Genomic DNA, 27,355 nt, shown 5'->3' with positions numbered 1-27,355 from the left:
ATGGGGCGTTATACAGTAACACCGGGGGATGTGACCGGAGAGGTGACTGCTGGGAATGGGACATTATACAGTAACACTCGGGGATGTGACCGGAGAGGTGACTTCTGGGAATGGGATGGTATACAGTAACACCGGGGGATGTGACCGGAGAGGTGACTGCTGGGAATGGGACATTATACAGTAACACTCGGGATGTGACCGGAGAGGTGACTTCTGGGAATGGGACGTTATACAGTAACACCGGGGGATGTGTCTGGGTGATGACTGTATCATTGTGTGTGTCAGGTTCCTATAAGGTGTGAGGATGTCACTGTCTATTTCTCCATGGAGGAGTGGGAGTATATGGAGGGACACAAGGATCTGTACAAGGACACCATAATGGAGAATCACCGTAGTCTCCACACCATTGGTAAGGAGAGTCGCTCTTGTTGTCATCCTAACCTGCCGTAAGATATTCTGTATGTATAGTTGCGGTAAGAGGTTCATGGAAAATCAAGACTTGAGCGTTTAATTGGCTTGTGGTCTAGTAGGCCATAGAGCATCTGGTTATTGGGTTGCCTCCAGCCAAGCCTTGACAAAACGTGTGGTCATTTGTGATAAATAAAAGATGCTTCATCAACAGTTCTGGTCCTCATAAGTTTCAAGTAACATAAAAAAAATATAAATATAATAATGATTTGGATCTTTTGTTAAATATGTTTCTTATCCAGGACAGCCTTCAGTATATCAAGGCTCTTACTAAAAGTGTATATACTGTCTTATTTCTTTTCTTCAGATGGATCTGTGGCGGATGAAACGTTACTTGGAGACTTTCTCTCCCAATTTACTAAATGCAATTCTGTAAATGATGACGAAAATAATATTAAAACTCCTCATCAAGCAAAATGCTTGACAATCAAGGAAGAAAATGAGATGAAGAGGACATCTGAGAAGGATGTGACCAAAACGATAAAGCAACCCATATCAATGGAAGATGGAAATGTCTTGGATACAGGCCATATTAATGAGGAACCGGCCTCATGTGATGGAGAAGACCTCACAGACTCTGACATATACACACCCACAGGTCAAACACGGTATACATCTACTCATATTAAGGAGGAACCGGTCTCATGTGATGGAGGAGACCATACAGATGCTGACATGTATACATCCACAGGTCATACACAGTATACACCTACTTATACTAAGGAGGAACCGGTCTCATGTGGTGGAGAAGACCTCACAGACTCTGACATATATACATCCACAGGTCATACACAGTATACATCTACTCATATTAAGGAGGAACCGGTCTCATGTGATGGAGACCATACAGACGCTGACATGTATACACCCACAGGTCATACACAGTATACACCTACTTATACTAAGGAGGAACCGGTCTCATGTGGTGGAGGAGACCTCACAGACACTGAGATGTATACACGCAAAGATCATACACAACGCACATCTCCTATGAAGATGGAATCCAACTTCTGTAAAGAAGGAACTCTCACGGAAACCGATATTTATGTACCCACAGGTGTTTGTGAAGAAAGTGGTCTGAATATACTTGCTCCAATGGACCAACTACGTAGAGATATTGACATCCTAGACTTTAGGGAACTCTGCTCAGAAATAACACATGACCCATCTTTGGTAAACTACCCAAAACGCAGGGAGATGTTCACCAACAAATCAACCCTTCCACTGAATCCGAGGACTTGCCTAGGAGATAAAGCGACTCCCTGTCCTGACTGGTGGAGAACGTTTGGCAGCAACTCAAATCCGGCGGTGCACCCAATTCCGAAATCGCATCATTTTTACGACCGCGACAAAAGGTTCCCCAAACCGCCTGACTTTTACCGGCATCCGAGACCTCATACCAAAGAGAGAGAGTTCTTCTGCTATGTATGTGGGAAATATTTTTCCAGTAACCCTGATCTTATCCGACACCAGAGGATTCACACGGGAGAGAAGCCTTTCCTTTGTACCGAATGCGGGAAGAGTTTCAACCAGAAGTCGATCCTGGTTACGCACCAGCGGACGCACACCGGGGAGAAACCCTTCGTGTGTTCATTCTGCGGGAAATCCTTTATCAAGAGCTCCAACCTAGTCACCCATCAGAGAGTCCACGGCGGGGAGAAGCCGTTTTATTGTCCCGAATGCGGAAAGTCCTTCATGAAAAGTTCCAGCCTTATGGCACATCAAAGGACTCACCGGAGCAGGAAGCAATTTACCTTTCTCTGATACGGCGCGACCGTCCTAAATTCCAATAGACTTATAACTGAATAACAATTATTTAACAAATATAAGTATATCATATGAATAATACAATTGTGAAAGGCCCTTGTCCAATAAAGCAAGGTTGTCTCTTCATTTGAAATTTTTATTTTTCATCTGTTGTGTTCCGTAAATTACGTTGGTGTCTTTTTAAGATTTATTTTCCGTTTAATGGGATTTGTACATTATGGGGGTCATTCAGGCCTGCGAGTGTGGTGCGCTTACACAGCTGCCATATTTTCTGTGTATAGCATGCGGGTAGCGTATATATTATCTTGTGACACCACTAAATAGGCAAATAAGCACAGTGGATTGTACCAGTATGTTGATGCCGCGAGGAAGGGACCAGGATTTTCCTGAAACGCGTCGGAGGCGTCGTGTTCATGCTGAGACTTCCCGGTGGAATCTACTTCCCCATCTGAATCACCAGGAAGACACACATCAGGGTTTTTCCCGGACATAGGGCCTAATTCGTTAAGAGTTTTGGTTTCGGGATTACTTGAAAATCTTCAACCCCCAGCGGCAGCAAGGCTGCCCCACAGGCCCGGTCCCGCCCATGATACAATTGAAAAACTTTTCAATTGCATCGCTACTATGTAAGATGTACAAATGTTTTCATTGCTGCCCGTACGCAAGTTGATTGACAGGAAGTTGGTGTTTGTGGGTGGTAACCAGGCGTCTTCATTGGAGAAGTCAGCTCCAGGCCCGCTCCGACTGTTTCTAATGCAGCCGCTGAGTAAGTCCTGGGCTATGCACAGACTTCACACATTCGGATATCATTCCGAGGTGAGGGGCTTTTGTATAGATTTGCTGCTAATCACAGCCTTGCACATTGATTGGCAGGCTTACACAGGGCGGGATTTAACTATGACTGGGCGGTGATTATCTGATCCCAGGGCTATGCAATTTAGCAGACCAACGATCAGGTCTGAATTAGGCCCTATGTTACTCCAGCTAGCATTACTCACTCTCCTAGATCCACAACTTAGCATTACAAATGCACCAGATACCGGCAAAAATGTTCTTGAACCTCCAAGTTACACTGGAGGAAATCAGGCTCTCCTGCAGACATCTTTCCACCTAACACGCTCATCTTAGTGTTGTCCTTTGAAACTCCAAAGACTTATTTGAAAATGCTTATCACCTCTCAGTCCTCAAACTGCCATTGCCACCTCTTCGTTCCATGCCATTGACTTTGCCACCTACTTCATATCCAAAATTAAGTCTATCAGTTACAACGTAACCTCACACCAGCCTCCTCAACTTCCCCATCAATCCTGTCAACTCTCACTTCCTTCTCAATTTTTAGGAAATCGTGAATCTAATGTCGTTCTCTCTCCCATCCATCCGCCTCTCCCCTCATCTCCTCCGCTTTCTCTTTTCCACTGCTTACCGTCTTGCCCTTCAACTTTTTTCTCTCAGCAGGTACTTAAAAACATGCCCGTGTTCTTACCATCCTTAACTCTATTGCCTTAATTTCTACCCCTTCTCTCTCATCCATTTTGCCTACAAGCTTCTTAAGAAGACCTTACCACCATTCTTTCCTCTTACTCCATTCAAGGAGCACTTCAGTCTGTGAAGGTTCCAACCTCATCTTCTCAAGGACTTATTCATAACCACCTACCAGAAGATCTTCGATCTGGCTTCAGACCTTCTGTACCAAGGATCTCATACTGTGGGTGGGGAAATATGTTGTCCAGTTGCATACTCTATCTTCAGAGTTCAGGAAAAATAATGAGGGGCTTGTTGCAACCTTCCATCAAGGCCTTTCTGATCAAGTATAACACCAACAGGCTTCACAAGTGTTTCCTACCAGCCTTGACAATTTAATTACCCCATTGAGTGGCCTCCATTGCTGTGACCACTCTGGAGAGAGAGGTAGAAGCATCTATATATCACCCAGGTCTTCATTTCTGACCAAAAGTCGAAAAGTACTGAGGAACGTATACTTCCTAAAGAATGTCAGAGGCAACTTTGTGAGAATCTCCCTATATTGTGCCAGGCCCGGTCACATGCTTGGTTCGAAGCAGTCGGGACATACCAGCTAATAATGAATGACTAAGAGGTCAGCTTAAGGTTACCTACAGAATCTTGTTCCAAGCATGACTATCTTATATATAACTTTGGAACATGTTAATGGGTCAAGGTATCTTACAGTCCTGTTTGATTCTGCCAGAACTTCCTGACAGCAGCCTTGGCTGAAGAACTTTCCCCTCCTCGGATTACCACTCCTATGCCAGTGTATCTCACAGTCATGGATGGGAGTTGTATTCCCGTTGGTACCATTACTCAACAAATACCAACATTAAGACTCACAGGGCGGAATTCAATTGTTTTTCACCAGCATTTCAGTTTGCTATCCCCGGGGGTGGTGAGCTGAAATGTGCAAATGCGCGGCTAAACCTAACCATAATGAGCGCGATAGGCGTAAAAAATAAAATAAAAATAGATAAATTGAATATTGCCAAATCTAGAAGGGAAATTGGGCGCAATATAACAATTGAATACCACTCATAGTGTGAGTTTTACTTTCCAAAGCTGTTCTTGCTAGTCATACCTAAGGCTTTCACTTCTCTTGCTCTGGTTTCCTCTGGCTCCAGCAACACAACCTGCACATCGATTGATCCAAACCCCAAATATTGGCATCCGGATCAGCATCCGCCTAGAAATGACTTTTTCTAAGTTCTACCACATCAGACCATCATTTCAAGGGATCTTGTAACTATTCTCTATGGCATGGCGGCTCCAGGGGATCGGCTGGCCATACACTGCTGCGAGAAGCCGCAGTGGTGTATGGCCACCTTTAGAGACCATCCCCCAGGTTCAGTCTGTCCATGCACCTGTTCCATTTTCCGTCTCCCGCTGAGCGTCTCATCTCTGCATTTCTTCCAGTTTTATTCATTTAGTAGCAGATCTGCACGAGGAGAGTTCTAAAACCACCCAACCCCATTTCAAGGGTCAATACAGAGAACTATCAGGTGATCTTTTTTAGCAGGTGCCCAGGACACTTGGACACCTGAGGTTAGGAGGACAAGAAGTTCCATCCCTGGCGAACGAGGATTCTTTACAAGTAAGTTATAGAATACTCTGCCGGAAAAGGTTGTAATGACAGACTCAATAGTAATATTGAAGAAAGGGTTATGCTGTGTACACATGGTGCAATATGATTGCTAGCGATATATTGCTAGCAATATATTGCCAGCAATCATATTGCTCAGTGTCTCCTTTTCATCAGCGATGAAAAGGAGACACTGCTACTGTCAGGGGGCGGGGGGGGGGGGGGGGCAGCAGCGTCTGCTTGCTGCTAGCACGCAGTGGGGGGGAAGACCCGAACGGAGGAGGGAGGGAGCAGCGGCGAGAGAGACCCGAACGGAGGAGGGAGCGAGGGAGCAGCAGCAGCAGACGCTGCTGCTATCACTTTGTGGGGGCGAGAGAGACCCGAACGGAGGAGGGAGCAGCAGCAGAAGGGAATCCTTCTGCCGCTGATCTCCGCTGACCTCCTGCTCAGCGCCGGGGGAAGTCGCTGGTCGCAGGATCATGCTCCTGCGACCAGCGACCATCAGGGGCTGCACACGGGAGCGCGCACCCGGCGATTCATCGCCGACAGCACACACAAATCACTGGCAATATGGTCGCTCAGCGACCATATTCCCAGCGATATGTGCTGAAATTGCACCCGTGTGTACGCACCCTTAGACAGATTTTTGCAACCAAAAAATATCCAGGGATATAACTATTTAGGTTGAACTTGATGGATTAAAGTCTTTGTTCAACCTCATCAACTATGTTACCAGCCGGACCCTCTTCCCTCAGGTGCTTTTTAGTTCCCTCACTTATACCATCATTTCCTCCTCATTGCCAACCACTGAACCAAGCCTTGAGGTCCATTGATGTTGCTTCTATTGGTATTGAGCTTTCCCAGAGCTTGGACTCTGTGCCCTACTCTCAGTTTGAGCTGTGACAGTTTTTAGCCAACATGCTCTCCCCCACCCCAACCCCAGTCCCTATCTGCTCCTACCTCCAATCTCTGTCTTCACAGGTCCCACTCTACACACCCAGGAAGATTGAAACAGATCAGTGTCCCTGCAAAAAATTTCTTTCGCCTTCTATTAAAGGCATCTTAGCACACAAAGGGGTAATTTGTTCTGTGGAGTGGTCACTGGCGGTACTTCACCTCATAGAGGTGAGGGGAGCAGTTAGAATTTTATATATATAGATTGTCAGTTATTTTTTATGTCATTTTGCATTTTAGAACTTACGTTTTGACTGCTTCTTTATATGCTTATGTGTTGTTTTGTTGTAGTTCTGATTGGTTGTACTCGGGTTTGTCTCAATTGTTATTTTAGATCAGGCATGTCCAAACTGTGGCCCTCCAGCTGTTGTGAAACCACACGTCCCAGCATGCCTTGCCATAGTTTTAGCATTCCCTAATAGCAAAACTGTGGCAAGGCATGATGGGACTTGTAGTTCCACAACAGCTGGGGGGGCCATAATTTGGACATGCCTGTTTTAGATAAAAATAAAAAAGTTGACTTGATTTTATTGATTTTTAATATTCAGGATAATATTTGAGCGGCAGCTGGGGCTCCCGTTATTCAACAACAAATTGTGTTACGTGTGAATGAATTTTCAAATGTGCGTTCAGATTACTCTTGTGCCCAAAACATTTCCCGCACTTAGCGCATGGGTAGGGCTTCTCCCCTGTATGGACGTTCTGATGTGTCACCAGATTTGAACCCCTGGCAAAGCATTTGCCACAATCGGAGCAGCAGAAGGGCTTCTCCCCCGTGTGTACTCTCCGATGTTTAATCAGGCAGTTCTTCTGGGCAAAACATTTCCCACATTCAAAGCAAGAGTACAGTTTCTCCCCGGTGTGAATCTTCTGATGCTTGACCAGATCTGACCGGCCGCCGAAACATTTCCCACAGGAGGAACAAGAATACGGTTTCTCTCCCGTGTGAATTCTCTGATGCGTAATAAGGTTTGTGCTGCTGGTAAAACATTTCCCACACTCGGAGCAGCAATATAGCTTCTCCCCGGTGTGAATTCTCCGGTGCTTGACCAGCGACGAACTGCAGGTAAACCGTTTCCCACATTCGAAGCAAGAAAATATTCTCTCCCCGGTGTGAATTCTCTGATGGATACCGAGGCTTGACCCAGTGGCAACACGTTTATCGCAGAAGGAACAGGCAAATGGCTTCTCCCCTGTGTGAGTTCTCTGGTGTTTCACAAGATCGGAGCTCCCTGTAAAACATTTCCCGCATTCCGAGCAAGAATATGTTTTTTTCTCCAGTGTGAGTCCTTTGATGCGTCGTTAGATTTGTGCTACTCGAGAAGCTTTTCCCACAGGCAAAACATAGATAGTGTCTCTCCCCTGTGTGTATTCTCTGGTGTCTTGTAAGCTTTGAGGAAGATGGAAAACATTTCCCACACTGAGGACAGGCGATCAAAGACAGGCCTAGGCGTATATGCTGGTGATTGGGTTGTGATGTATTTGTGTTGGGAAACCTCAGGTTTATGTTATAGGCTGAGTCATTAGGAACCCGTTCAGTGTAGTTATACATAGTGTCTGTACATTGTGCTATGTGGTGGGATTTTGGAACTGCAGTATTATCACTATTGTATGAAATTCTTATGGCGTTATCCTCCACAATACATCTTGTCTCTGTATAATCTGTGGGTGTATACTTCTCCGTGTCTGTGAGGTTTCCCTCATCCTCGGAGACCGGTTCCTCCTTAATTAGAGAAGTTGTATATTGTGTAGGTACAGATAGTGGTAGATGCTCAATTAGTTCAGTAATATTACCCAGGTGCATGAGGGAGGGGTTAAATACTGAGTAAGTAAACAAGACATTGGTTCCCCCAGCACACTGAGTAGTATTAGTAACCAATCTAGAACACTACATGATAATAGAATTCAGAGATATTGGTTACATATACCTTTTTACTTCAAAGTGAGATCTATATTGCAGTGTAAAAATAAAGCAGTCAGTATTTACCATGCACAGAAACAAAATAACTCAACCAAATCTAACTCTCTCTGCACAGATTACATCTGCCCCACCTGCAGTGCACATGGTTTTGTCCATCTAAAGGCCCCCATACACTAGGGCGACTTGTCCTTAGGACAAGTCGCCCCCGACTTCCCCCTGAGCTTCCCCGGCTGCCTCCCGGGGGAGCTTGATTAGATTGGCACTTGTTGTGCCATTTTTTACATGTGATAAATCGTCTCGATTTATCACATGTAAAAAACCCGGGGAGCAGGGGGGGGGGGGGGGCTGCTGGTGGGAGCAGGGGGGCTGGGGACGCTGCGGGGGACACAGACGCTGCGGGGGACACAGGCGGCATAGAGCCGGGCAGAGGGAGCCGGGAGCTGTCAGTGCTAGAAAAAAAAGCCTACTGTATACAATGAATGGGCAGCCTGTGATTGGCTGAGCGCTCTCTCAGCCAATTGCTGACTGGCTGAGAGAGCGCTCAGCCAATCACAGGCCGCCTATTCATTGTATGGGCTTTTTTTTTTTATTCAGTGCTGACAGCTCCCGGCTCCCCCCGCCCGGCTCTATGCCGCCTGTGTCCCCCGCAGCATCCCCAGCCCCCCTGCTCCCTCCACCGCCGCACCGCCCCACTAGGTCCCAAGTCGGGTGGTCGGACGTGCAGCAGGTCCGACCACCCGACGCAGATCCGATGCGCACGGGACCGCGCATCGGATCTGAGGGGACATCAAAACTAGCCGATTTTGGTCCGATTTAGGCCAGATCCGACTGATCTGGCCTAAATCTGACCAAAATCGGCTAGTGTATGGGGGCCTTAAGAAGGAATTTGTCAGAAAGAGTGAACTAGAATAAGGCCCTATGTTAGTGATAGATCCAAAGTTGGAAAACCGAATAATCGTGCATCCAAGGTTACACAGACCTTTTTCAGTAATTAAGATGAGATGCTTTATCGGAAATGATTACCAGACATCCTGGGTAGATGGAGGACAAGACCCTCAGAAGTCTCAGAGTTGTAAGAAGCCGGCCGGCAATTCCTTTTAAAAGTGGATAACAAGTGTTTTTTTTTTTCATTTTGGACAATTTTTATTGGAATCGTTTTTTGTAAATATGAGGTCATTTTAAATTATATATGTATATTCCTTCAATTGTATTTATATTTTCCATCCACGTTTGGTATCGGCCGGTACCTGCTATAACATTTTGATGCTGTGTGTTATTGTTTGTACTTTAAAAGTTCAAAACGCATGCAATAATTGCAGCGTGTATGGGCACCTTAGCCAGATATTGACTCCTAGTATAAGGAATGAGGGTGATCTTTATTGACCCGGTTATGTTCCAGCAGTCAATGATATGTTGAATCGTGGTATTTCTGACATTTAGAACATAAGGTGCTCACATTTATCTCATAAAACAGTAACGTTCGCCAATGAGTTATGTTCTAGAAATAAGTAACGTCTAGACGCCCAGTGTTCTTTATATGGAGTGACTTGGGTGCTTAAATGGCTACGATTGCTGTATCCTATACTGTATGTGACTGGTGCCCAGCCCTACGGTGTCTCAGTGTAACCAATTTTATATACACACTGGCTATGAAAAGCTCCTAATCACATTGGTAATTCAGTGGTTAACAGCACGTGGTGCCGTGGCAATAAGGGCGTATCAGAGGTGCATTATTACCCTTGCTCTTAATATATATAATTAGTTCTGTAAGCGGTTTATGCTGTTTCTGTATCAGACCCAGCTAATGGATCGCACAAGATCTGGGTCCTCCTAGCGTTACAGCGGCTTTCCATTGCATGTGGCTTTAGGATTTAAAAGACCATTTACACTTAGCGTAAAGGGCTTTCATTTCCTTAATGGGTATTGGGGATGTTAATAAATAAGAATGACAAAACAGAGATCTCCTTGTACCTGGCATTTTGGTAAGCTGGTGATTCTCCACCATCAGGTCCTTGTGTCGTAGATACTTCCACCCCTAATTTGAGGAACATACTGTACCGTGACAAATTATAGGAACTTGATACAAACTCTCTCTATACCTGTTACATCTGCCCCAGCTGCATTGCACATGGTTTTGTCCATTTGAGAAGGAATTTGCCTTTGCGAGTCAACCAGAATAAGGGCCATTGATCCTACAATCACACGAGATCTGCACCCTCATATCCTAAGATACTCTGTGCTGCTGTGGACATTCCATTAAAAGTCTTTGATGGCCCCAGGGTCGACATGGGTCAAGGCCGACATGACTTAAGGTCGACATGTGCCAAGTTCGACATGGGTTTAGGTCGACAGTCATTAGGTCGACATTAGTTTTCACAGTTTTTTTTACCCGAATGTCGACACAGTCGACATGGACACAGTTGGAGTTGAACCGCAGCCGCTCGCTATGCTTTGGTCACGGTGCCTCGCTGCGCTCGGCACACTATTTTATTCTCCCACCATACCCTAGTGGATGGTAGGGCATGAAATACTCATGTCGACCTAAACCCATGTCGACCTTTAACCTGTCGACCTTGGGGCCAGTCGACCTAAGTTTTGTCTGATGACCGTTTCCCTTGCAGAGGCGCCAGGTACAGTTATAAGTTATGAAGCAGAGGGTCCAAGTAAGGAGGCTGGGGGCAGAGGGGTAAGGGTATGAGGGGCCTAATACATGCAGCCATTCTGAGCATTGTCACTGAGTGGCCCATAAGCAGGAGTCATGGGTAAGATACACAGTGCTGTGCCTGGCATGGGGCTACACTGGCACTGCCCTGCACAGCAATGGCCTCCAGGGTGTAACGCTGCTGGGCACTGGCTGTGACCCCCAGCAGCAGTTCCACCCCCTATATAAGGCAGAGATCGGGGCCGTCTCACCTGGGGGATCACCCAGCAGCTGGCCCTCACCTAGGAACAGACAACAGGCAGAAGATCTTCACACTTCCGGGATGTGCGTTCCAAGCCTCGTCCTCAGATTGCAGACTGTCAGCGCTGTGTGACTGGGGAGTAGATGCTGTAGTGGTGGGGGCAGACAGGAGGTGTGCGGTGCACTGCATTGTGAGAGTATGGGGGCCGCGGGGTATGAATGATGCGCAAGGGTGCACTAAGCTAAGGGTGACTGATAGGATTCACAGGGGAGGGTGAATGATGGGATGCACAGGGGAGGGTGACTGATAGGATTCACAGGGGAAGTGATGGGATGCACAGGGGAAGCAATGGGATGCAGGATGCACAGGGGAGGGTGAGTGATGGGATGCAGGACGCACAGGGTGAGTGATGGGATGCACAGGGGAGGGTGACTGATGGGATGCACGGGGGAGGGTGAGTGATGGGATGCACAGGGGAAGTGATGGGATGCAGGATGCACAGGGGAGGGTGAGTGATGGGATGCAGGACGCACAGGGCAGGGTGAGTGATGGGATGCATGCACAGGGCAGGGTGAGTGATGGGATGCATGCACAGGGGAGGGTGAGTGATGGGATTCACAGGGCAGGGTGAGTGATGGGATTCACAGGGCAGGGTGAGTGATGGGATGCACAGGGGAGGATGAGTGATGGCATGAAGAATGCACAGGGGAGGCTGAGTGATGGGATGCACAGGGGAAGCGATGGGATGCAGGATGCGCAGGGGAGGGTGAGTAATGGGATTCACAAGGGAAGGGAAGTTATGAGATGCAGGATGCACAGGGGAGGGTGAGTGATGGGATGCACAGGGGAGGGAGAGTGATGGGATGCGGGATGCACAGGGGAGGGTGGGTGATGGGAGGTGGGATGCACAGGGGTGAGTGATGGGATGTACAGGGGAGGGTGGGTGATGGGATGCAGGATACACAGGGGAGGCTGAGTGATGGGATGTGGGATGCACACGGGAGGGTGAGTGGTGGGATCCACAGGGGAAGCGATGGGATGCAGGATGCACAGGGGAGGGTGAGTGATGGGATGCACAGGGGAAGCGATGGGATGCAGGATGCACAGGGGAGGGTGAGTGATGGGATGCAGAATGCATAGGGGAGGGTGAGTGGTGGGATCCACAGGGGAGGGCGAGTGGTGGGATCCACAGGGGAGGGCGAGGGATGGGATGTGGGGTGCATTTATGGAGAGCAGATACATAATGTAGGGTACACACCAGAACGATTTGGCCTCAAAACACACAATTTAGATACTATCTTGACCGATTGTATGTAAATTGGGCATATTTTGGGCCATTTCAGATCCAATTCCAATCCGATCCATGTCCCCGCGGGTCGTTTGGTCTTTCACAGATCCTACCTGCAGCCGGTAGTATCTGGAAACGACATTCAAGCTGGGTACAGGTCGAGATTGGATTCAGATCGTGAGCAGGCCGTGTACTCCAACAGATCATTAGCCGATCGTACCATTGTCTTATGATCTGCATCGTTCTGGTGTGTACCCACATTACCCTCACCCAGGACTGTGCTCTCATCAGGTGTATATAGTTCCGTGATCATATGCAACATTCAGATGAAATCCATTGCCCCTGCAGAACATTTGCCTGGCTTACAGCCACTGTAATTTAGTCCCAATTATATGAGTCACATCTCGTACTGTTGCTCCCGGTGACGTCTTGTCATGTGACGGACTAATTTTTTTGGACAATACACTGAAAACATAGACCAGAATAAGATTACATTAGTATTACATAGTGCCTACCAGATTGGGAATGTTTTCCTTCACTGATAGCTAACAATAAATACCAGCAGTGACACTTTATTTTGGTGACTTCACAAATTTTTATGACATCTGGTCTGTATCTCAGCACTGGGATACAGATCAGGCCTTCCTAGAAGCACTAGAGCAGCTAAAAACACAGGCAGGAGACAGGAACTGAATGGGTTCTTGAAGGCGTAGGGTGCTAGAATGACCTCTAGGCGGTGTTTGCGATGAGTGGCGACCAATCATTCGACATGTTTCACACAGCGAGCTCATTCATTCGGAAGGTGGGATTTCACCATAGTGGAGCAGCGTCTACCTAATTTGCTCAGCAGCAAACCGGTTTGAATCGGGCCCACTGTCCGCTGCGAGTTGCCCCAAAGTGTATCACTTAATAAACTCCTTAATGTTTCGCTGAAGTTTGTGTACAATACTTGGAGCACTGTGGTATAATCATCCATCGTCATCCCCGCCCCCCTCTGGCTACCGGTGCAGCAGTGAAAAGAGTGGGCGTGCCAAGTCCACCTCACCGGCATTCGGTGGGAGGTCAGGAAACGGGTATTTCCTGCATAGAGGTTTGTGAGTGCGATGACTGTACGGACAATAGACAAAAGTGGGTTATGTGTAATTGTACATGAGACGTGTGTACAGCCCTGTTGCCTTACAAGGCTTAGGTCAATAGGTTGACTTGACTAAGGTTGACGCAAGCATTAAGTCGACATTGGAAGAGTTTTCACAGTTTTCTCCCCTGAATATCGACATGGGGCACCATCTAAGTCAGGCATATCCAAACTGTGGCCCTCCAGCTGTTGTGAAACTACACATCCCAGCATGCCTTGCAATAGTTTAACATTCCCTAATAGCAAAACTGTGGCAAGGCATGGTGGGACTTGTAGTTTCACACCAGCTGGAGGGCCATAGTTTGGACATGTCTGATCTAAGTGTACCGCATCCCCCCGCATGGCTCGCCATGTTGCGCTCGGCACACTGTTATATTCTCCCACCATGCCGTAGAGGATGGTAGGGTATCAAAAGCCGCCTGTCGGCACAAAAAGAAAGAAAAAACTTATGTTGACCTTTTGACCTTCCCGTTGTTGACCTAATGCTTGAGTCGACCTTTCGACCTTAGCATTGTCAATCTATCTCAGACCTTCATAGGGTGGACCTAGTGACCATATCCCTTAGGAATAACGACGGACTATGGACCTTATTCAGGTCAATTCGCAACGGCCGTTCCCAAGGGGACCGATGTTTTGTTACTGCGCATTTCTGCACCTGTGCATACGTAGGGTGCGTGCACCCACCGCGAGTAGTCGGATCACTGGGTGCTCACAACCAGGACAACGGGCGAGGGGCGGCCCCATGTGTGAACGCCCAGCGTTTCCTGGCTCTGGCGGCCCCAGCGTGCACGCATATGTAAGAGGGGCCTCAGAGCATCCTTACATATGCGTGCACATTCCACATCATTCGATGGCCGGAGACCATCGAATGATGGGGGTGTTCCACCGCAGGCTGCAAATGGATGTTTATGTAAAACACCCATTCGCAGCCATTGCGAAGGAACGCGCCTTGCGAATGGTGTGCCGGCGTACCACCATTTCCGAGGTCGGGATCTGGTTCACTCGCAAGGATGCGAATTCCCATCCGAGCGAATCAACCAGAATGACCCCCTATTTTCCTTAGAACGTGGGTTACATTTCAAGGTTCTATTAGTCATAAGACATAAAAGGTGATGACCAAGGGCACAAACGAAGATCTAGAAGGAATTCAGATAAAAAATGCCAAGTATATTTTTATTTCATTTTTTATATATAAAAGGTACATGAAAATTCATTAGAGTTTTTGTTTTTTAAATATGTCCACATTTTGCAAAACCCCTACTGGTGGCGTAAGAGATCTGAACTGGACAAGTTGAGGTGATTTTGCTTTTAGACGGTCGGACAGTGGTGAAGCTTCTGTAGTGGTGTGGCCCCATAGCTGCCATGGGCTCTACCACAGCGGTACTCCAACCGTGGTCTACGTTGGTGGTTCTTCCACCACTTCCTGTAATCTTTTATAAACCGATCTACCGTATTGTCGGGTATCTCTTCCAAACTCAGCGGCCAGATTTGGCCTGGCGGCTCCTGGCTTCCTTGCAAAGTGGTCAGCAATGACCTTCTCCTGTTTCCAGATGCTTCATCAGGTGGCTCCTACGGCGAAAACATTGGGTGCATTCGGAGCGCCGATGCGGCTTCTCTCCCGAGTGGACTTTCCGGTGGACGATGTAATTGGCATAACTGGCAAAGAATTTTCCGCAGTGGGTACACGAGAACGGTTTCTGGCCCGCACCAGTTCTCAGGTTGTTATTCAGAGCGCTCTTTTCCCCAGGACCTTTCCCAGGTTCCGAACAAGAGTTGGAGCCAGGCCTACCCTGGATTCCCAGGTGCATACTGAGACCCGCGCTCGTGTTAAAATGTTTCCCGCACTTCGGACAGCAAAATGGCGGCTCTCCAGAGTGGAACGTCAGGTGCCTGTTTAGCCCCGAGCTCCTTGAAAAACATTTCCCGCAGTCCAGACAGATGTTTTTACCGGTGTGGCTCTTCTGGTGTACCAGGAGCTTTGTGCTAGCATCAAAGCTTTTCCCACAATCGGGACACACGAAGGGGCTCTCCTTGGTGTGGAGTTTCACATGTCGTACAAGGTTTGACGCTCTAGAAAAACTTCTCATACAATACAAACAAACAAACTCTTTGTCTTCTGACTGGTATATGTCCTCCTGGGCATGAGCGGATGTATGATCTGTGGGAGAATCCGGGTCAGTGTCTGAGAGTTCTCCTTCATCACTTGAGACTGGTTCCTCATTACTATGAGTAGATGTGGGCTGTGTACTATCTGAAAGATGGGACTGAGGGACGGGAGGATAGATGTTGACAGACACAAGATGGATGTTGACAGACACAGGGCAGTGAGTCTGAGGAACATCTGGAGAAGGTGAGGCAGGGACAGAGGAGGGGTTTATGGTGACAGACCCAGGGTTTGAGGCAATGTCTGGGAGGTCTCCTCCGTCACTTGAGGCCAGCTCCTCCTTAACATAAGTAGATGTATCGTGTGTATGATCTGAGGGAATGTAAGTGTCAGCGAGGCCTCCTTCATCGTGCGAGACCAGTTCCTCCTTGATATGAGTAGATGTATTCTCTGTATGACCTGTGGGTGTATACAGTGTATGGTCTGTGAGGTCTTCTCCATCACAAGAGGTTGGTTCCTCCTTAATATGAGTAGATGTATACTGTGTATGACCTGTGAGGTCTTCTTCATCACATGAGGCCGGTTCCTCCTTAACAGAAGTAGCTGTATACGTTGTATGAGCTGTAGGACTATAATCATTATTGTGCATGAGGTCTCCTCCATCACACGAGTCTGGTTCCTCCTTAATTTTAATACATGTATATTCTAGTTGTGTATGATCTGTTAAAGAACAGATATCCTGTACTCCACCCGGGCTGGATTCCTCCCTAATATGAGGAGCTATATTTTGTGTATCATCTGTGTCCATATCGTTATCTCCGTGACCTCCCATTTCATGAATAGTTGAGCTCTCATCTGTATGGTTAGTATTTGGTCTCTGGGGACATCTGACATCTCTTATATCTTCTGCTGCTGAAATAGTGTCCCGGTCTATGGTTTCTGATGTATCTGAAGGAAATAAAAATATTATATAAACGGTTACCAGGATATAAGAAGAAGCCACTGCAAACCTATTCACATGTCCTTGTAGGAGAGATATCCATCTCACATTGGGCTTAAAGTGGTCATGCAGAGGTGGGGGAACTCATTTCACTTTGCCACCTAATTACCCCCTCCCCCCATTAGGCATAGACAGGGCCAGTGGTAGGGTTTTTGGCATCCCCCTACAAACTACAATGCTTTTCTGTGAGAATTACTGTGCAGGGCCAATGTGGAGGTTAAAATGTTCCACCTCACCAGTAGAGGTGGTGGAACTCAGTTCCACCCTGTTTCCCCTCACTTTAACCCCCTCACACTATAGTCCGAAATACACAGGTACAGTAAGTCGGGCCAGATTTCCCTTCAACCTCCCTGGTAAGGTTGCATAAGATTTGGCATTGATGACGGCTGCAGTGGCGGGGGCAGGAGATTTCAAAACTCCTATTCAAATAAAAGGGCGGCCACTGACTGGCTGAGAGAGCTCTCTCAGCCAATCAGCATCCACCAGTTTATTTGAAAAGGAGTCTTGAAATCTTCTGCCCCCCTGCAGCTTCTGAATCAGATGTAAACAGGCCAAATCCTGTACGGGCACCTTAACACTAACGAGGCAAAGTAGTCTGTGCACATAATGACGTCTTGTTTAGTCAAGGCCTTGGCACAATTTTCTTGCATATAGCAGCAGTTGGGTCTGCTAGTCGGGGGACCGGGACTAGTGCTCAGAGAGCTATTCGGAACCTGACTTGAGTTGGTCATTTTGGCTGTCTGTTAACGAGAGGGGGGTGGGAATTTATCAAATTGTGGAGAGAGGTAAAGTACACAGTTGATTAACTAAAGCTTTGAAAACAGACAAGTGGAGGTGTTCTCCATAACAACCAACCTGATTCTGTCTTTCTTTAGAATGCAGTAGAGAAATGAAAGACAGAATCTGATTGGCTGTTATGGGCTACATCAATACTGTCTGTTTTTGAAACTTTAATAAATCGACTACTAAGAACTTGGTTAAGGACAAAGATTAAACCTCATCTTACCCATAAGTGTTAGAAATTCAGGATTCTCCACCACAATGTACTTGTACAAAGCCTTGTGTCCTAAATACTTCCACATCTAAATGGAGAGATAGACAGTGAAATCCTGGAATGTTATAGGAACCTGACACACACAATAGTCATCACCCAGACACATCCCCCGGTGTTACTGTATAACGCCCCATTCCCAGCAGTCACCTCTCCGGTCACATCCCCTGGTGTTAATGTATAATATCCAATTCCCAGCAGTCACATCTCCTGTCACATCCCCCGGTGTTACTGTATAATGTCCCATTCCGAGCAGTCACCTCTCCGGTCACATTCCCCGGTGTTACTGTATAACGTCCCATTCCGAGCAGTCACCTCTCCGGTCACATCCCCCGGTGTTACTGTATAACGTCCCATTCCCAACAGTCACCTCTCCGGTCACATTCCCCGGTGTTACTGTATAATGCCCCATTCCCAGCAGTCACCTCTCCGGTCACATCCCCCGGTGTTACTGTATAACGCCCCATTCCCAGCAGTCACCTCTCCGGTCACATCCCCCGGTATTACTGTATAACGTCCCATTCCCAGCAGTCACCTCTCCGGTCACATCCCCCGGTGTTACTGTATAATGTCCCATTCCCAGCAGTCACCTCGCCGGTCAAATCCCCGGTGTTACTGTATAACGTCCCATTCCCAGCAGTCACCTCCCCGGTGTTACTGTATAACGCCCCATTCCCAGCAGTCACCTCTCCGGTCACATCCCCCGTTGTTACTGTATAACGTCCCATTCCCAGCAGTCACCTCTCCGGTCACATCCCCCGGTGTTACTGTATAACGTCCCATTCCCAGCAGTCACCTCTCCGGTCACATCCCCCGGTGTTACTGTATAACGTCCCATTCCCGGCAGTCACCTCCCCTGTCACATCCCCCGGTGTTACTGTATAATGTCCCATTCCCAGCAGTCACCTCTCCGGTCACATCCCCCCGGTGTTACTGTATAACGTCCCATTCCCAGCAGTCGCCTCTCCGGTCACATCCCCCCGGTGTTACTGTATAACATCCCATTCCCAGCAGCCACCTTTCAGGTCACATCCCCCGGCGTTACTGTATAACGTCCCATTCCCAGCAGCCACCTTTCCTGTCACATCCCCCAGTGTTACTGTATAACGCCACATTCCCAGCAGTCACCTCTCCAGTCACATCCCCCGGTGTTACTGTATAACATCCCATTCCCAGCAGTCACCTCTCCGGTCACATCCCCCGGTGTTACTGTATAACGTCCCATTCCCAGCACTCACCTCTCCGGTCACATCCCCCGGTGTTACTGTAAAACGTCCCATTCCCAGCAGTCACCTCTCCGGTCACATCCCCTGGTGTTACTGTATGATGCCCCATTCCCAGCAGTCACATCTCCTGTCACATCCCCCGGTGTTACTGTATAATGCCCCATTCCCAGCAGTCACCTCTCCTGTCACATCCCCCGGTGTTACTGTATAACGCCACATTCCCAGCAGTCACCTCTCCGGTCACATCCCCCGGTGTTACTGTATAACGTCCCATTCCCAGCAGTCACATCCCCCGGTGTTACTGTATAAAGTCCCATTCCCAGCAGTCACCTCTCCGGTCACATCCCCTGGTGTTACTGTATGATGCCCCATTCCCAGCAGTCACATCTCCTGTCACATCCCCCGGTGTTACTGTATAATGCCCCATTCCCAGCAGTCACCTCTCCTGTCACATCCCCCGGTGTTACTGTATAACGCCACATTCCCAGCAGTCACCTCCCCGGTCACATCCCCCGGTGTTACTGTATAACGTCCCATTCCCAGCAGTCACTTCCCCGGTCACATCCCCCGGTGTTACTGTATAACGTCCCATTCCCAGCAGTCACCTCTCCGGTCACATCCCCCGGTGTTACTGTATAAAGTCCCATTCCCAGCGGTCACCTCTCCGGTCACATCCCCGGTGTTACTGTATAACGCCCCATTCCCAGCAGTCACCTCTCCGGTCACATCCCCCGGTGTTACTGTATAACGCCCCATTCCCAGCAGTCACCTCTCCGGTCACATCCCCCGGTGTTACTGTATAACCTCCCATTCCCAGCAGTCACCTCTCCGGTCACATCCCCCGGTGTTACTGTATAACGTCCCATTCCCAGAAGTCACCTCTCCGGTCACATCCCCCGGTGTTACTGTATAACGTCCCATTCCCAGCAGTCACATCCCCCGGTGTTACTGTATAGAGTCCCATTCCCAGCAGTCACCTCTCCGGTCACATTCCCCGATGTTACTGTATAACGTCCCATTCCCAGCAGTCACCTCTCCTGTCACATCCCCCGGTGTTACTGTATAATGCCCCATTCCCAGCAGTCACCTCCCCGGTCACATCCCCCGGTGTTACTGTATAACGTCCCATTCCCAGCAGTCACCTCCCCGGTCACATCCCCCGGTGTTACTGTATAATGTCCCATTCCCAGCAGTCACCTCTCCGGTCACATCCCCCGGTGTTACTGTATAAAGTCCCATTGCCAGCGGTCACCTCTCCGGTCACATCCCGGTGTTACTGTATAACGCCCCTTTCCCAGCAGTCACCTCTCCGGTCACATCCCCCGGTGTTACTGTATAACGCCCCATTCCCAGCAGTCACCTCTCCGGTCACATCCCCCGGTGTTACTGTATAACGCCCCATTCCCAGCGGTCACCTCTCCGGTCACATCCCCGGTGTTACTGTATAACGCCCCTTTCCCAGCAGTCACCTCTCCGGTCACATCCCCCGGTGTTACTGTATAACGTCCCATTCCCAGCAGTCACCTCTCCGGTCACATCCCCGGGTGTAACTGTATAACCTCCCATACCCAGCAGTCACCTCTCCGGTCACATCCCCCGGTGTTACTGTATAACGCCCCATTCCCAGCAGTCACCTCTCCGGTCACATCCCCCGGTGTTACTGTATAACCTCCCATTCCCAGCAGTCACCTCTCCGGTCACATCCCCCGGTGTTACTGTATAACGTCCCATTCCCAGAAGTCACCTCTCCGGTCACATCCCCCGGTGTTACTGTATAACGTCCCATTCCCAGCAGTCACATCCCCCGGTGTTACTGTATAGAGTCCCATTCCCAGCAGTCACCTCTCCGGTCACATTCCCCGATGTTACTGTATAACGTCCCATTCCCAGCAGTCACCTCTCCTGTCACATCCCCCGGTGTTACTGTATAATGCCCCATTCCCAGCAGTCACCTCCCCGGTCACATCCCCCGGTGTTACTGTATAACGTCCCATTCCCAGCAGTCACCTCTCCGGTCACATCCCCCGGTGTTACTGTATAAAGTCCCATTGCCAGCGGTCACCTCTCCGGTCACATCCCGGTGTTACTGTATAACGCCCCTTTCCCAGCAGTCACCTCTCCGGTCACATCCCCTGTGTTACTGTATAACGCCCCATTCCCAGCAGTCACCTCTCCGGTCACATCCCCCGGTGTTACTGTATAACGCCCCATTCCCAGCGGTCACCTCTCCGGTCACATCCCCGGTGTTACTGTATAACGTCCCATTCCCAGCAGTCACCTCTCCGGTCACATCCCCTGGTGTTACTGTATAACGCCCCTTTCCCAGCAGTCACCTCTCCGGTCACATCCCCCGGTGTTACTGTATAACGTCCCATTCCCAGCAGTCACCTCTCCGGTCACATCCCCGGGTGTAACTGTATAACCTCCCATTCCCAGCAGTCACCTCTCCGGTCACATCCCCCGGTGTTACTGTATAAAGTCCCATTCCCGGCAGTCACCTCTCCGGTCACATCCCCCGGTGTTACTGTATAACGTCCCATTCCCAGCAGTCACCTCCCCTGTCACATCCCCCGGTGTTACTGTATAACGTCCCATTCCCAGCAGTCACCTCCCCTGTCACATCCCCCGGTGTTACTGTATAACGTCCCATTCCCAGCAGTCACCTCTCCGGTCACATCCCCGGTGTTACTGTATAACGCCCCATTCCCAGCAGTCACCTCTCCTGTCAGCAGCTGAATGATCTTGTCGGTGAGTTCCAGGATCTTCTGGTCATTTTCCTTCTCATGTATCAGTGAGTGAGGTGGAGGCACCGTGTTGGGGATCTGGGTCCTGCTCTGTCCTCCTGACTCAAACTGGTGGCTGTTTGATGTCACAGACTCAGAAGAGTTCTTTGTAACTAGATAATGCTATGTTATAAAGAAAATAAGACACATTTAGTATAAGGATATACAGACCTAGACCAAATAATCGCTCCATGAACTAGGATATACAAATTTCTGTGGATATAAAAGCATTTCCCGTATTAGTGGATGTTACAGTTACACCGGGACCTATGACCTATTACTGTCCAATTCTCCTCTCAAAAATACTTTGGTGAAAATCAACAGCCATTGTCCTCCTACCTCACTGCCCTCTGCTCTACCCGCCAGCCAGCAGTTCCCTCTCAGCTGTGAAATTCCTAGTTCTTACCTACAACATTTACCTTAACCCTTTGTGGTCACATTTCTTTTGGAACAAGAAGCACACAGAAGTCATCGCAGCGTCAACCTCAGCTCGATGTTGGACTGATAATAGCGCCAGGACTGCAGAGTCTGACTAGAAGTTGAAGAACACTTGATCTTTGATAAAGCCGCCAACAGATGCAGGTGGGGAAACGCGTCAGTTCTACACCTGCTACATCCATCTAGTGCCGGCCGGCACGCGGGAGCCTGAACTGCGAACCATGACCGGAGGCTACTAATGCGAAGGTACTCCGGTGAATATCAGCTGTTCACAGCCACCACTTCAGTATTACTCCCCCATTGGATTTACTGGCTTACCATGTATTAAGTGACTGAACCTCAGTGGACTGCTAATTGGTTCCTTAACTAGGGAAGATAAAAAATACCATCACGAGCTCCACACTTTTTAGAAAAAACTGTTTTTTTTTATATTTCTATACTTTTTCAATTCTTTCTTTATTGTATCGGCCGGTACATTTTTGTCTATAGCATTAAATATGTGATGTTCTATTTTTTTATGCATTAATCATGTATTTTTAAATTAACATAAATGTATATTATTTACAACTCTTTTGACTGGCTTATATTATTAATTTGACTGCATTGATAATATTATTAAGGTACTTGTTTCCTAGCACGGCGCCCCCGATTTTCAGTCGTATGGCATCTTGTGCATTGTATCACATCACATGCCTTATAGCTGCATGCGATGCGATTTAAGCACCCTATACGATTTTAAATTGTATAAGCACCCTAATGGGTGCTTACAATGTTAAATGCACCCCCACGCCACCCCCACGATCAGCGCCAACCCGAAGCGTGGACGGAGGTACGCGTCCTCCGACCTTTTCATAGTGTGGCGAGCGCAGCGAGCCACCGAGCCTGAATGCGATGGTATACGATTTGAAATTGTATAACATCGGCTGCCATCGCGTAGCATCGCATCCCATTGTATGGCCTATGGTATACGATGAGATGGGCGTCGTGCTAGGAAACAAGTACCATTATTATTTATTAATTTGGAATTAATTTACTTTAGCTGCACATATCGGTTCCCAGCGCTACTGTTAGTCGTCCTTTTTTTCTAACTAGAAGTTGGACCGCAAAGGGTTAAGTATTGTTCTATGGTTCACAGAACGGAGGATTGCTAGATTTTCCTTACATGCAGACATGGATCTGGCAGGTATATAACTATAGTACACAGTATATTATGGTTGATCATAGCAAAGAAGTAGTTAGAATCTCAGTAGACCTACATCATAGTAACATCTAGATATCCTTAGTGTGTGAGCTAGAGTAATGTATCAGGACTTTCATCTCTATTAAAGACACAAGTACTGGACTGGAGAGGTTCTCGGATAAGTGATGTCACTGACGCTCCCAGACCCCCTCACCTCCCCAGTCAGGTCCCTGTGTCAGTAATAGAGATAAGAGTGATGTCACTGTGACGCTCCCAGACCCCCTCACCTCCCCAGTCAGGTCCCTGTGTCAGTAATAGAGATAAGAGTGATGTCACTGTGACGCTCCCAGACCCCCTCACCTCCCCAGTCAGGTCCCTGTGTCAGTAATAGAGATAAGAGTGATGTCACTGTGACGCTCCCAGACCCCCTCACCTCCCCAGTCAGGTGCCTGTGTCAGTAATAGAGATAAGAGTGATGTCACTGTGACGCTCCCAGACCCCCTCACCTCCCCGGTCAGGTCCCTGTGTCAGTAATAGAGATAAGAGTGATGTCATGGTGACGCTCCCAGACCCCCTCACCTCCCCGGTCAGGTCCCTGTGTCAGTAATAGAGATAAGAGTGATGTCATGGTGACGCTCCCAGACCCCCTCACCTCCCCAGTCAGGTCCCATTGTTAGTACTAGAGATAAGAGTTATGTCACTGTGACCTCACCTCCCCAGTCAGGTCCCTGTGTTAGTACTAGAGATAAGAGTGATGTCACTGTGACCTCACCTCCCCAGTCAGGTCCCTGTGTCAGTAATAGAGATAAGAGTGATGTCATGGTGACGCTCCCAGACCCCCTCACCTCCCCAGTCAGGTCCCTGTGTCAGTAATAGAGATAAGAGTGATGTCATGGTGACGCTCCCAGACCCCCTCACCTCCCCAGTCAGGTCCCTGTGTTAGTACTAGAGATAAGAGTTATGTCACTGTCATACCTCCCAACTTCTGGCCGGAGGAAATAGGGACACTCGCGCGGCAAAGCCGCGCGAGCGCCAGAAAAGGGGGCGGGGCGTATGCAAATGAGGGTGCGGCTTATGCTAATTAGCCGCGACCTCATTTTCATACGAGAATAGACGCTGTGCGCATGCGCACAGCGTCTATTCTACTAGATTGGGGGGTCTCCCAACTGCCACCCCCCGCAGCGGGACAATGCCTGCCGCGGGTGGGACGTCGGGACAGGACCCGAAAATCGGGACTGTCCCGACGGAATCGTGACAGTTGGGAGGTATGCACTGTGACCTCACCTCCCCAGTCAGGTCCCTGTGTTAGTACTAGAGATAAGAGTGATGTCACTGTGACCTCACCTCCCCAGTCAGCAGGCAGATGATCTCCAAGGTGATATTCAGTAGCTTATCAGCGATTTGAGTCTTCTCCTCCATTCCGTTCTCCATTCTCAGTAAATCAGGTAGTCTAGATGGAAGTCTTCTCCTTTGTGTAAGTATTGCAGTTATGCGGCTTCTGGTTAGGAAACGATTCTAGCAGGTACAGTTGTCATCTATGAATGAAACGATGACACTAATAGTGGTTAATGACTTAGTGCAGAGCTCACCCTGTGATTCCGGCCATCAGATTAGTCCATGTGACACACACAGAACATCAGAGTCTACCATGGAATCTCAAATGACCCCTATTCCCCAATTTGTACAGGGATAGAGACTGCGGCTGCGGCTGGATATGGACTCTCTTAATATGATTGGTATGAGTGTAACCCGGGACAGAGTGCGGAACCTGGGTATCAACATCAACCTTATAACCCGGGTTGACCAACCTGGCAATTTGACCCGGTTATTAGAAGGGTTGCTACGCCCGATGGGGGTTATTCAGGTCTGATTGCTCTGGTCCGATTTATCAGCGCCTTGTGATCATACTGCTATTAATTAGATAGCCGCCTTTGTGCCAGAGTGTAATCCCACCCCGTGCCAGCCTGGGAATGGTTTGCGAATAGGGACGCCAATCGCCGGCCTTTTTTTTTTAATCCCAAGATTCGGGAATGAAAAATGCTCCATCCCGGGATTCATGGGTTTGGCTTACTTAATATAACGGGCAGTGCAGCTATGAGCCGGTGATACAGCCGGGAGCGAGGTGGGCGGTGCAGAATGACCTCTGACTACGTCACGCTGCACAGAGCCGCACAGCCGGGGTTGGGAGAAGCCGGGCAGCGTTTGAGCGGGTGCGCAGTCTACTCCCGAGCTCCCGGGATTGGTCACTCTACCTGCGAATAGCTAAATCCACCTGCAACTCACCACTGAATTATTTTCCCATTTATTGTGTGCAATCTGTGCCCGGACTCTGAATTTGCAGTCTTGCAACCAGGCGTGAATTACCCCCTACGTCGCTGGCTATACACACTCCCAAATATAGTCAGCACCATCCTCTGCCCGCCGTGCTTGGGGACATCGTTAGTAAGATCAATGCTGCGGAATGCAGAGAGGAGGAGATGTGACCAGTAATGCCAAAGAGAAGTTGGCCTCAGCCACCAATGAGCTGCACATTGTCACATTATGGGCAGTGCTAGGTAAATGTGACGTCCCATGCACACGTCACCATGTATATATCGCTCTCAGGGGCCTGCGTACATTCAATATAGTTATCGACCGTCCCCGTCGGCTGAACATGCAGGAAGATTTTGGCTACATAACCAATAACCTGCACGATCAGCGAGTCCTGGTGAGGTTGTAGTAAAAGGAACATGGACGCACACTCATCCCTTCCTGATACAGGCCGAGGGGTAGGAGCCTCTAAAAGAGCTACAGTTACTCATTTATCAACGAGCTTTAGCACTCCCTGATAAACTAGGACCATTGCATGCTAAAGGTGTCCATACACATACAGATTTATCTGCAGATCTGTCTGGTAGGAACAAAAACATGGTTATCTATGAGAGCAAATGACAATTGACCATTTGCTTGGAAATGCTGGAAAACTGCCAAACTGTCACTCATCCATAACCATGTTTTTGTTCCAACCAGCCAGATCTGAAGATAAATCTTACTAGTGTATGGGCACCTTTATATTAACACCTTCCATTCCACTCAAGTTTAAGTCCCGCTGTAGTGACCCTCCTACACGTATACCAATGTAATAATAGGTAAGGGATCCCCACCTTCATTACTGCGGATAAGATACCACAAACCAGAATGATCCAAGGATTGGGAGAAACCAAGATCAAACCACATTGGGTCAAATGTAGGTGGGTAAATTCAGAGAATTCGATTGGCCCGTCTCAAATGCCAAATTCATCCCAACCGAGTGTAATTGTGTGTGAGCATTTATATATATATATATATATATATATATATATATATATATATATATATATATAGATATACATATATATAATACTTGAACTTTTCAAAGATGTCTAATAAAACAACCTGCAGTATTTGCACTGAATTTTTGCATGCATGAATGCTTTGCAATATAGACACACTGTACAATGTACACAGCAGTATACAGGCTGATGCACACCCTATATTGGCTGTATACAAAGATAGGACCAGCCCCCACACTGCAGTGACAGTATAATGCACAAATAAGATTATAAAGTACAGACAAGGAATGAACCACTCACCGCAATCTTCCTTCTTCCGCCAGGAACTGGTTCCTAATCTAATATGGCTTCACTTCCGGGTTTTGCGGTCCAACCCAGCGACTTCCGGGTCGGGTGTTCCAATATGCGGCTCGTTGATGCAAGTTGTTTCCGGGTTCTGCGTTCCATGTACCGGAAGTTTTTATTTCGTCAGCCTGATCATAGCAAAGGCTTGTGTGTTGTGTGCCCATCTTTCTGAGCTCACCCTGTATACTTCCTGGAGATGCCCATGCCATGCATGGAGACCACCAGCAGTGCAGTCACTTGTCCTGGAAGACACGATGTTGCTGTCCCTTTGGACGGTGTTCCCAATGCAATGTACACACCTCCATTCTGAGGCACGAGGCTCTGCTTCTGCAAGACCTCTTCAAACTTTACTAACCAGTCATGTTGAATATTAATTGCTAGAGGCTGATTCAA

At 48.2% G+C, this 27,355-nt stretch overlaps 2 protein-coding genes across 4 annotated transcripts in view; one reads left to right on the top strand and one right to left on the bottom strand.

Annotated features, from left to right (window-relative positions):
• LOC146009513 (uncharacterized) overlaps positions 1 to 27,355 on the top strand; it is a 63,726-nt gene that overhangs the window by 2,152 nt on the left and 34,219 nt on the right. The window contains exons 4-5 of the mRNA XM_083149956.1: positions 286 to 409; positions 776 to 2,225. Coding sequence (XP_083006082.1) covers positions 286 to 409; positions 776 to 2,225 — 1,574 coding nt within the window. The remainder of the gene's footprint in view (positions 1 to 285; positions 410 to 775; positions 2,226 to 27,355) is intronic.
• On the bottom strand, positions 14,744 to 27,068 carry LOC146009928 (uncharacterized). 3 transcript variants are annotated; one of them, XM_083150569.1, is made up of 5 exons: positions 26,918 to 27,068; positions 24,651 to 24,841; positions 21,623 to 21,811; positions 17,635 to 17,710; positions 14,744 to 16,576 (listed from the first exon to the last, which is right to left on the bottom strand). In XM_083150569.1, exons 2-5 carry the CDS (start codon positions 24,735 to 24,737, stop codon positions 15,048 to 15,050), a joined length of 1,881 nt encoding a protein of 626 aa, XP_083006695.1. In that variant the 5' UTR covers positions 24,738 to 24,841; positions 26,918 to 27,068; the 3' UTR covers positions 14,744 to 15,047. The 3 variants fall into 3 exon arrangements, with proteins under 3 accessions (XP_083006695.1, XP_083006696.1, XP_083006698.1); XM_083150570.1 differs by lacking the exon at positions 26,918 to 27,068 and adding an exon at positions 26,815 to 26,890; XM_083150572.1 differs by lacking the exon at positions 26,918 to 27,068 and adding an exon at positions 26,450 to 26,471.

Source organism: Crinia signifera, chromosome 6, assembly GCF_055691185.1.
Source record: "Crinia signifera chromosome 6, ASM5569118v1, whole genome shotgun sequence".
Taxonomy (NCBI): domain Eukaryota; kingdom Metazoa; phylum Chordata; class Amphibia; order Anura; family Myobatrachidae; genus Crinia; species Crinia signifera.
Note: the sequence above shows the minus strand (reverse complement) of the source record. Positions and strands in the feature narration are given on the sequence as shown.

Bases quoted from the DNA above. Each gene is read 5' to 3' on its own strand.
- LOC146009928 (XM_083150569.1), bottom strand. From the start codon at position 24,737: ATGGAGAACGGAATGGAGGAGAAGACTCAAATCGCTGATAAGCTACTG. The intron at 21,812-24,650 runs GTGAGGTCACAG...TTTATAACATAG, and splicing joins TCTGCCTGCTGACTGGGGAG to CATTATCTAGTTACAAAGAA. The intron at 16,577-17,634 runs GTAAGATGAGGT...TATTTCCTTCAG, and splicing joins TGAATTTCTAACACTTATGG to ATACATCAGAAACCATAGAC.